The 10,267-nt window shown below is 52.3% G+C and overlaps 1 protein-coding gene across 2 annotated transcripts; it reads right to left on the bottom strand.

The window, feature by feature from the left end:
* Window positions 1-200: 200 nt before the first annotated feature.
* LOC119946096 (fMet-Leu-Phe receptor-like) lies at window positions 201-7,961 on the bottom strand. 2 transcript variants are annotated; one of them, XM_038767496.1, is made up of 3 exons: window positions 7,879-7,961; window positions 1,656-1,738; window positions 201-1,408 (listed from the first exon to the last, which is right to left on the bottom strand). In XM_038767496.1, exon 3 carries the CDS (start codon window positions 1,396-1,398, stop codon window positions 292-294), a length of 1,107 nt encoding a protein of 368 aa, XP_038623424.1. In that variant the 5' UTR covers window positions 1,399-1,408; window positions 1,656-1,738; window positions 7,879-7,961; the 3' UTR covers window positions 201-291. The 2 variants fall into 2 exon arrangements, with proteins under 2 accessions (XP_038623424.1, XP_038623425.1); XM_038767497.1 differs by lacking the exon at window positions 1,656-1,738 and having other exon boundaries at window positions 7,879-7,957.
* Window positions 7,962-10,267: the final 2,306 nt, after the last annotated feature.

The following is a 10,267-nucleotide window of genomic DNA, read 5'->3' as shown; positions in this document are numbered from 1 at the left end:
GTCCTCTGTCAATCACTCAGTACAGTGCTCTGTGCAGAATGGATCGTAAGCTCCTTGAGAGCTGGGATCATATCTACTAACTCTGTCGTCCTCTCCCAAGTGTTCAGTCCATTGCTCTGCAGAGAGTAAGCGCTCCATAAATCCCATCGATTGATTGAGCAGGGAAACGAGGTCAGAAAATATTTTTATTGGCACTGGAGGGTTCCGGCCCAACCACGGAAGTCAGAATGGGGAGGGAGAGGAGGCTGTCCCCCCCGTCTCCCGGCCCGAGGGGTGAAGGGGACCGGGCTTTCAGGTCAAGGCCCCCCGCAGCTCTTGGATCTCGCCGTCCGCGGGCACAGAGGGCAACGTGTTTTTTGCCAAGGCGGAAGCAGAGCCGGACTCCTCGGCGAGGGCCCGCTCCAGGGCGGCGGGCAAGGAGTGGAGCAGACGCTCCCGGAAGTCCCGGCCCAGGAAGACGTAAAGCACGGGGTTCAGGCAACTGTTGACGCAGGTCAGGCAGAAGGCCAGCGGCCACAAGACGGACATGAAGCTGTTCAGGTCCGACCGCCGGCCCAGGATGGACACGAGGCTCATGAGGGACACTAGGTGGAAGGGGAACCAACAGAGGAAGAAAGCGGCCACCACAGCCCCGAGGACCCGGAAGGGTCGATTGGAACGCGCCAAGCGCTGGCGCCAGATCCGGCTGGCGAGGAGGCCATGGCAGCCCCCGATGACGACCAGCGGCACCACGAAGCCGAGCACGAAGCGGGTGAGCACCACGGCCGAGAACCGGGGCCCCTCCACGGCCGGCCTCCGCCCCGGGTCCCCCCGGGTCTCATTCCAGGGGTCGTAGTTGATGACGCAGTCCGTCTTTCCGGTCCCTGAGCTGACGGCGATGTCCCGGAACACCACGTAGGGACTGCTGAGGGCCAAGGCCAGGAGCCAGGCAACCAAAGCCACCAGGTTGGCCCTCGCCCAGGTGCGGTGGTTCCGGGCCCAGATGGGCCTCAGGACGCAGATGCAGCGGTCGGCGGAGATGAGGGTCAGCAGGAAGACGCTGGCGAAGAGGTTGAGGACGCTCAGCGAGTTGTAGAGTTTGCAGAGGAGCCGTCCGAAAGGCCAGTGGAAGCCCAGGGCCACGTAGGCCACGCTGAGGGGTAGGAAGAGGCAGAAGGTGAAATCGGCCACGGCCAGGTGGAGGTACCAGATGCCGTTGACCGAGCGGGGCATGCGGAAGCCGGACACCCAGATGACCAGCCCGTTGCCGGCCGTGCCCAGGAGGAAGGCGACGATGAAGACTGCCACGGACAGGATGTGGAGGAATCTCAGGCCCTTCTGCAGGGAGGTGGAGGGGGTGGCCACCGGTGGAACTTTAGAACTGTCAAGGACGTCCAGAGGGAATGAACTGTTCTCCATGGTCCTCCTCCTGACACACACACACACACACACACATACACACAGTGTGATCCTCCTTCCGGCCCCTCATTTCCTCCCCACCTCACCTCTCAGACCCTAACCTGACCCGGATCTTACCTCTTAACTCCCCTCCCCTCAAGTCCCCCAGTCCTCTTCTTAAGAGGCCTTCCTTCCTCCTCACGTCTCAAAATCCCCTGTTCCCTCCCTATAGGTCCCCTCCTCTCCTAGGATCCCTTCTATCTTTGGCTTCAACTCACGTCCTGGAACAGCCTGGGCCTCCAACAGCTGGAGTCTCAAACAGTAGGGGCCTCGAACAGCTGGGGTCTCGAACCGCCGGGACCTAGACAGGCGGGGGTTTTAATCACTGGGGCTTTGAGTGACGAGATCCCCCTGGAGCCCCATCTCCGGTCCCCGGCCACCAAATCCTGTGCCCGGGGGCCGAGCGCCGTGGGAACCAGGCTGAGGAAACAGGTGAAGCAAAGGGATGCGTGAAGAAATCCTGTGCCAGAAGGGTCTTGAGCAATGAGAAGTCAGAAGCTCAAAGTAGGCGTCAGGACACACGGTTGCCGAGGGCGGCTTCTGGGGAGGGTGGGAGGGTGAGTGGGAGTCTCCCTACCCCTTCCGACCCCCGCTCACCCACCCAATCCACCCACCCACATATCCAGATGCTCAGAGTTGGCCAGGCCAAGGCAGCTGGGAGTTCCTGACTGGGATGGTGAGTGAGAGGCAGGAGATGTGTCTGGGAGAATGTGATTGGGAAGGGACTGGATGGGAGCAGTCCCAGAAGCCAGGCACTATGATAGTTCCTGCCAGAGGGACCTGCTGATGTCTGCATGGAGAGCAGGGGGGGAAGAATGCCTCTGTGGGTAAATCTGGACCCTTGGGCTTCTTGTAGTGAGAAACAGAGTGGCCTAGAGGAAAGAGCCCGGCACTGGGAGTCACATCATCATCATCATCATCAATTGTATTTATTGAGCGCTTACTGTGTGCAGAGCACTGTACTAAGCGCTTGGGAAGTACAAATTGGCAACATATAAAGACAGTCCCTACCCAACAGTGGGCTCACAGTCTAAAAGATAATAATGGCATTTATTAAGCGCTTACTAAGTGCAAAGCACTCTTCTAAGCACTGGGAAGGTTACAAGGTGATCAGGTTGTCCCATGGGGGGGCCTCACAGTCTTAATCCCCATTTTACAGATGAGGTGAGGCCCAGAGAAGTTAAGTGACTTGCCCAAAGTCACACAGCTGACAGGGCCGGGATTTGAACCCACAACCTCTGACTCCAAAGCCCATGCCTTTTCCACCGAGCCACGCTGCTGTTCTGGGTTCTAATTCTCGCTCCACCACTTTCCTCCTGTGAGATTTTGGCCAAGTCACTTAACTTCTCTCTGCCCCAGTTTCCCCATCTGTGAAGTGGAGATTCACTACCTGTTCTCTCTCATACTTAGAATGCCCCCTTCTAGACTGTGAGCCTGTTGTTGGGTAGGGATTGTCTCTATTTGTTGCTGAGTTGTACTTTCCAAGTGCTTAGTACAGTGCTCTGCACACAGTAAGCGCTCAATAAGTACGACTGAATGAATGAATTAATTAATGGTAGCGTATCCAGAGTTTTCTTGGTAAAGATACGAAAGTGGTTTACTATTGCCTCCTTCCATGAAGTAAATGAGTCTCTGCCCTCGACTCTCTCCTGTGTCGCTGCTGCCCAGCGTGGGTGAGTTTTGACTTGTAGCAGATTGCCTGCCACTCGCTAGCCACTGCCCAAGCTAGGAATGAAATGGGTAGGCCTCTGATTGACTCTCCCTCCTGTAGTCGTGACCGGTACAGGACTGGAAACTCCCCAGGTGCGATCCTGAGAGGGGAGTGCTTCAGTTACCTCATCTGTAAAATGGGGTTTCAATACCTGCCCTCCCTGCCCTTTAGACTGTGGGACAAGGATTGTTCCCCATCTGATTATGATAATGCATTTATTAAGCACTTACTATGTGCCAAATACCATTCTAACTGCCGCAGTAGATCCAAGTTCATCAGGCTGGACATAGCCCTTGTCCCATCTGGGGCTAGCAGTCTAAGTAGGAGGGAGTAGGATTTAAATCCTACTGGGGATTAAAATGGGGGTGAAGACTGTGAACCCCAAGTGGGACAGGAATCGTGTCCAACTCAATTTACTTGTATCTACCCCAGCTCTTATTATTATTATTATTATTATATTAATATAATATCCTCTTTTTACAGGTGAGGGAACTGAGGCCCAGAGAAGAGACATGACTTGCCCAGGGTCTCACAGCAGACAGGTGGCAAGAGCAGGGATTAGAGCTCAGGTCCTCTGTTTCCCAGCACAGTGCTCTTTCCACTAGGCTTTGCTGCTTCCCTAATTACCTTGTATCGCTCCCAGCACTTGGTCATAGAGAACGCTGAACAAATAGCCCAATTCTTCTTCTTCTCGCCCACCACCCCATCTACAGAGGGGTGCGGGCTCATGCAGGCCAAGCAGGGGCACCGGACAGACAGGCCGGAGGGACCAGGAGATGGACAAGGAGGTGTGTGGAAGTCTCCCTCGCAGGGGGTCCCATGGTTGCCCATCCACCTTTGCATCGAGTAAAAACTCCTCACCCCTGGCTTTAAGGCAGCCCATCACCTTGCCCCCTCTTACCTCAACTCGCTACTCTCCTATCACAATCCAGCCCACACACTTCTCTCCTATAATGCCAACCCTCTTACTGTATTACTTATTACTTGTATTACTTACCCAATCTTGTCTATCTCTCCATGGACCTCTCATCCATGTCCTGCCAGTGGCCCAGAATGACGTCCCTCTTCATAGGCGACAATGACTCTCCCCCCATCGCAAAACCTTATTGAAGACCCATCTCCTCCAAGAGGCCTTCCCTGATTAAGCCCATCTTTCCTCCTCTCTTGCCCCCTTCTGCATCACCCTGACTTGCTCCCTTTATTCATCCCCGCTCCCAGCCCCAAAACACTAATGTCCATATCGCCACATCACAGCACTTATGTCCTTCTCCATAACGGAGAAGCAGCATGGCTTAGTGGCGAGAGCACGGGCTTGGGAATCAGAGGACGTGGCTTCTAATCCCAGCTCTGCCACTTTGCTGTGTGGCCTTGGGCAAGTCACTTAACTTTTCTGTGCTTCATTACCTCATTTGTAAAATGGGGATTGAGACTATGAACCCCATGTGGGACAGGGGTTTGTCCAACCCGATTACATTGTATCTGCAACAGTGCTTGGCACATAGTAAGCACTTAAAAATGCCATCATTATTATTATTATTACACCTATCATTTATGTATTTCTATTAATGTCTGTCTCCCCCTCTAGACTGCAAGCTTGTTATGGGCAGGGAATGTGTCTATGTTCTATTGTACTCTCCCAAGTGCTTAGTACAGTGCTCAGCACACAGAAAGCGCTCAATAAATACAATTGTTTGACTGACTGACTGCCAAGGGTCGACCCCCAGACAACCACAGGAAACCTTCCAAATCGACCAGCGCAGGTTCGGGCAAAGCCGAAATCCAGTGCTTAGAACAGTGCTTGGCACATAGTAAGCGCCTAACAAATACCATTATTATTATCATCATTATTATTATTATTATTATCATTATTATTATCCCGCTCAACCGGCCCCGGGTCCCGAGGGGTGATTGCGCCACCTTGTGGACACTGAGGGAACAGATGCGCCCTCTTTTTTAAAAAAAAATTATTTCAATAATAATAATAATAATGATGGCATTTATTAAGCGCTTACTATGTGCAAAGCACTGTTTTAAGCGCTGGGGAGGTTACAAGGTGATCAGGTTGTCCCACGGGAGGCTCACAGTCTTAATCCCCACTTTACAGATGAGGTAACTGAGGCACAGAGAAGTTAAGTGACTTGCCCGAGGTCACACAGCTGACAATTGGCGGAGCCGGGATTTGAACCCATGACCTCTGACTCCAAAGCCCATGGTCTTTCCACTGAGCCACGCTGCTTCTCTGAGTCGATCTTTTTCTTTTGTATTTTTTAAGCCCTTACTATGTACCAATCAATCAATCAATCGTATTTATTGAGCGCTTACTGTGTGCAGAGCACTGTACTAAGCGCTTGGGAAGTACAAGTTGGCAACATATAGAGACAGTCCCTACCCAACAGTGGGCTCACAGTCTAGAAGACACTCTACTAAGCTCCAGAGTAGATAAAAGCTAATCAGGTTGGACCCAGTCCACGCCTCCCATGGGGCTCACAGTCTTAATAAATATGAATGTATGAATGAATCCCCATTTTACAGACGAGGTGACTGAGGCCCAGAGAAGTGACTTGCCTAGGGTCACCCAGCAGGCAAGTGGTGGATCAGGATTAGAACACAGGTCCTCCGACTCCCAGATCTACCTTCTCTTTCTGCTAATGCTCCAGGGCCGATGTGGGGTTCGGGAGGTCACAGTTTGTGGGTCTCCAGCTTGGGGGACCAGAAGCTGATAATGATAATAATAATAATGGCATTTGTTAAGCGCTTACTATGTGCCAAGCACTGTTCTAAGCGCTGAGGTAGATACAAGGTAATCAGGTTGTCCCACGTGGGGCTCACAGGCTTCATCCCCGTTTTACAGATGAGTTAACTAAGGCACAGAGAAGCTAAGTGACTTGCCCAAAGTCACACAGCTGACAAGTGGAAGAGGCGGGATTAGAACCCACTATCAATCAATCAATTATTGAGCGCTTACTGTGTGCAGAGCACCGTACTAAGTGCTTGGGAAGTCCAAGTTGGCAGCATATAGAGACGGTCCCTACCCAACAGTGGGCTCACAGTCTAAAAGGGGGAGACAGAGAACAAAACCAAACATACTAACAAAATAAAATAAATATCTCTGACTCCCAAGCCCGTGATCTTTCCACTAAGCCATGCTGCTTCTCTGACCCGCTCCTCGTAATGGGGGTAAGGTTAGGCTCTTCTCCGAGGGCATGCGTCAGGGCTCTGGGCAGGGAGTGGACCAGATGCCTCCAGAAGTCCAGCCCCTAGAAGATGTAGAGCATGGGGTTCCGGCCGAAAGGCTGGTGGCCAGAGACTTAGTACAGTGCTTAGTGCTTAGTACAGTGCTCTGCACATAGTAAGCACTCAATAAATACGATTGATGACTTGAGGATCTAGACAGTCCCCTGGATTCGTTCACGGCAGCGGCGAGCTGCAGCACCGTAACCACATGGACGAAAAACCAGCAGAGGAAGAAAGTCTACACCACAGCCACCCAGGGGGCCCGATTTTTTATATATATATATATAATGGCATTTATTAAGCGCTTACTATGTGCAAAGCACTGTTCTAAGCACTGGGGAGGTTACAAGATGATCAGATTGTCCCACGGGGGGCTCACAGTCTTCATCCCATTATACAGATGAGGGAACTGAGGCCCAGAGAAGTGAAGCGACTTGCCCAAAGTCACACAGCTGACAATTGGCAGAGCCGGGGTTTGAACCCATGACCTCTGACTCCAAAGCCCCTGCTCTTGCCACTGAGCCACGCTGCTTCTCCGATTGAAACCCTCACCGCCCATCCTGCCAGACCCAGGCCGAGACAAGGACAGAACAGCTCCTGATGATGACCAGTGGCAGGATAAAGCCGGCCTTGGAGTGGGTGGCCACCACTGCCACCACTGCCACCCTCCGGGCCCACCCAACGTCCATCCCCATGCCATCCTGTCGCTGCGTCTCGTTCCAAGGATTGAAAATGTTATTCTGGTAGACGCGGGTGCCGTGCGTTTGTGTTTCCCTGAATTCTGCAACTGGGGAGTGCTCAGGACCAGGGCCAGGAGCCAGACACTCCCCTCCAGCCGCTGAGGTTGCCCACCCCAGGGACCGGTGGCTCCGGATCCAGAAGGGATTCAGGACACAGATGCAGTGTTGGATGGAGATGAGGGTCACCAGGAAGACACTGGAGAAGAGGATGACATTCTCCAGAGCACTGCGGAGTTTACAGAGCACAAGGCCGAAGGGTCAGTGGTAATTCAAGGCCATTTAGGCCACAGTGAGGGCAGGAAGAGGGACACGGCCAGGTGGAGGTACCAGATGCCATTGACCGAGTGGGCCACGGTCGGGCACCCAGATGACCAGCCCGTTCCTGGGCATGCCCAGGAGGAAGGTGGCAGAGAAGAGGAATATGGGGATGACTCAGAGAGCAACCTCAACCCTGAGTGTGGTGGCTGAGGGCACAGTGTGGGGGGACTGTGGGCAGTTCATGACCTGGAACAGCAGTGGCTCAATTTCTGTCCCTGGCCCCACTGGGCCCCTGCTCCCTGCTTGTGTTAGGTTCAGGTGTTTGGGGGAAGCGGGGGTGGTGCCTGGGCTTCTCTCTCCCAGCTTTTGCTCCTTCCCTCCCCCAGTCCCACCCCCGCTCCCTCACTGGCTCCCAGCTCTCCCCAGTCCTGCCGTCTCGGGGGTCCCCTCCACCTCCCAACGCTGACTCCCTACCAGCCCCACATCCCGCTCTCTCACCGTGTGGAGTCGGGACGTCGGCGAGGCCTAAATCCGAGGGATCTCCCTGAGTCTCGAACTCTTCTCTGGAGGGTGAGCTGCCACCTCAGGCGCTTCTGCTGCAGGAAGGAGACTGAGGCGGTGGGAAGGAGCAAGACCGAGAGACAACCAGACCGGAAAGAGCCTCGCAAAATAGGAACTTGGGCTGTTGATCCTACTGGGTCACAGGGTCTGCCAGGAGGATGTAGGTAGACTGGGTTGTTCCCTGGGGGGGCTGAGCTGAGCTGAAGAAAAAGCATTGAAATGGAAGTCGGAGGGCGGATGGGGAGATAAAGGATTAATCAGAGAAGCCTTCCTCGAGGAGATGATGCGATTTCAGGGGGGCTCTTGAAGATAGAGAGAGTAATAGAAGGGCGGATGTGAAGGGGGAGGGAGTCCCGGGCAGGGGGAAAGGCGTGGAGAAGTCAGTGGTGGAGAGAAAAGAGAACCAGGCCCAGTGAGAAACGTCTATCCACCCTTCTTTGCCACTTATTGTACTTACAATGCTCTAGAGCACTTTAATTTGTACCTGACACCCCCTGGCTTCTACTTTTTTTAATGATATTTGGGAAGCGCTTACCCTGCCCACAATGAGCTCACAGTCTAGGCGGGGAGACAAGATTAATATAAATAAATTACGGATATGTACATAAGTACGGTGGGGCAGAGGGAGAGGCGAATGAAGGAAGCCAAATCAGAGCCACGTAGAAAAGAGAGGGAGATGGGGAAAGGAGGGCTTAGTCAGGGAAGGCTTCCTGGAGGAGATGTGCCTTCATTCATTCAATCATATTTATTGAGCTTACTGTGTTCAGAGCACTGTACTAAGTGCTTGAATAAGGCTTTGAAGTGTGGAGAGCAATTATCTGTCTGATATGAGGAGGGAGGGCATTCCAGGCCCGAGGTAGGTTATGGGTGAGATGTCAGTAGTGAGATAGATGAGACGGAGGTACAGTGAGTAAGTTGGCATTAGAGGAGCAAGGTTTGTGGGCTGGGTTGTAGTAGAAGAGAAGGGAGGTGAGGTAGGAGGGGCAACATAATTGAGTGCTTTAAAGCTGACATCGAGGACTTTCTGTTTGAGGTAGGCCACTGGAAGTTCTTGAGGAATGGGGAAACATGGACTGAACATTTTTGTAGACAAATGATCTGGACAGCAGAGTGAAGTATGGACGGGAGTGGGGAGAGACAAGAAGCGGGGAGGTCAGCAAGGAGGCTGATACAATAATCAAGGTGGATAGGATAAGTGCTTGGATTAACATTGTAGCAGTTTGAATGGAGAGGAAAGGGCAGAATCTAATGATGTTGGGGAGGTTGAACTGAGAGGATTTCTGATAGATTGAAAATGTGGGTTGAACGAGAGGGAAGAGCCAAGGTTAAAGCCAAGGTTACGGACTTGGGAGACAGAAAGGATGGTAGTGCTGTCAACAGTGATGGGAAAATCAGGGGGAGGACAGAGTTTGGGTGTTCTTTATCGGACCTGTTAAGTTTGAGGTGTCAGCAGGACATCCAAGTAGAGATGCCTTTGAGGCAGGAGGAAATGCGAGATTGCAGAAAGAGAGAGAGATCAGGGTTGGAGATGTAGATTTGGGAATCACCTGCTTAGAGGTGGTAGTTAAAGCCACGGGAGCCATCTGTGCAGAGCACTGTACTAAGCATTTGGGAGAGTACAATAAACAGACTCATTCCCTGCCATTAAGAAGTGGGAAGAGTTCCAGGCCGGAAGGAGGATTTGGTCAAGGGGTCAGTGGCATGATAATGATAATAATAATAATGGTATTTATTAAGCACTTACTATGTGCCAGGCACTGTACTAAGTGCTGTACTAAGTGATAGATGTGATCGAAGCATGGTGATTAGGGTGCCGTAAAAACAGTGAAGGGCTGGGATGTAGTGACAGATGAGCAAGGATAATAATAATTCTGACATTTGTTAAGCACTTACTATGTGCCAAGCACTGCTCTAAGCGCTGGGGTAGATACAAGGTAATCAGGTTGTCCCACATGGGGGCTCACAATCTTAATCCCCATTTTACAGATGAGGTAACTGAGGCACAGAGAAGTTAAGTGGCTTGTCCAAGGTCACACAACAGATAAGTGGCGGAGCTGGGATTTGAGTGCCTTAAAGCTGATGGGGAGAAGTTCTGCTTGTGGCAGAGGGACTGGATAAACATGATCCCTGCCCTCAAGGAGCTTAGAGTCTAGCAGGGGAGAGACAGCCCCAAAAATTCTTCCCTCCGACTTCCAAGTCGGAAGACTTCTCACTTCCGAATAAAACCTCAATAAACCGAGAACAGCTCCTAACCCCTCTCTGAACGGATCTAAATCCCAATGTTTTCTACCCTTGCTCCCATAGCCCGGGTTGCCTCAGGGAAGGT

Source organism: Tachyglossus aculeatus, chromosome 26, assembly GCF_015852505.1.
Source record: "Tachyglossus aculeatus isolate mTacAcu1 chromosome 26, mTacAcu1.pri, whole genome shotgun sequence".
Lineage (NCBI taxonomy): Eukaryota > Metazoa > Chordata > Mammalia > Monotremata > Tachyglossidae > Tachyglossus > Tachyglossus aculeatus.
Note: the sequence above shows the minus strand (reverse complement) of the source record. Positions and strands in the feature narration are given on the sequence as shown.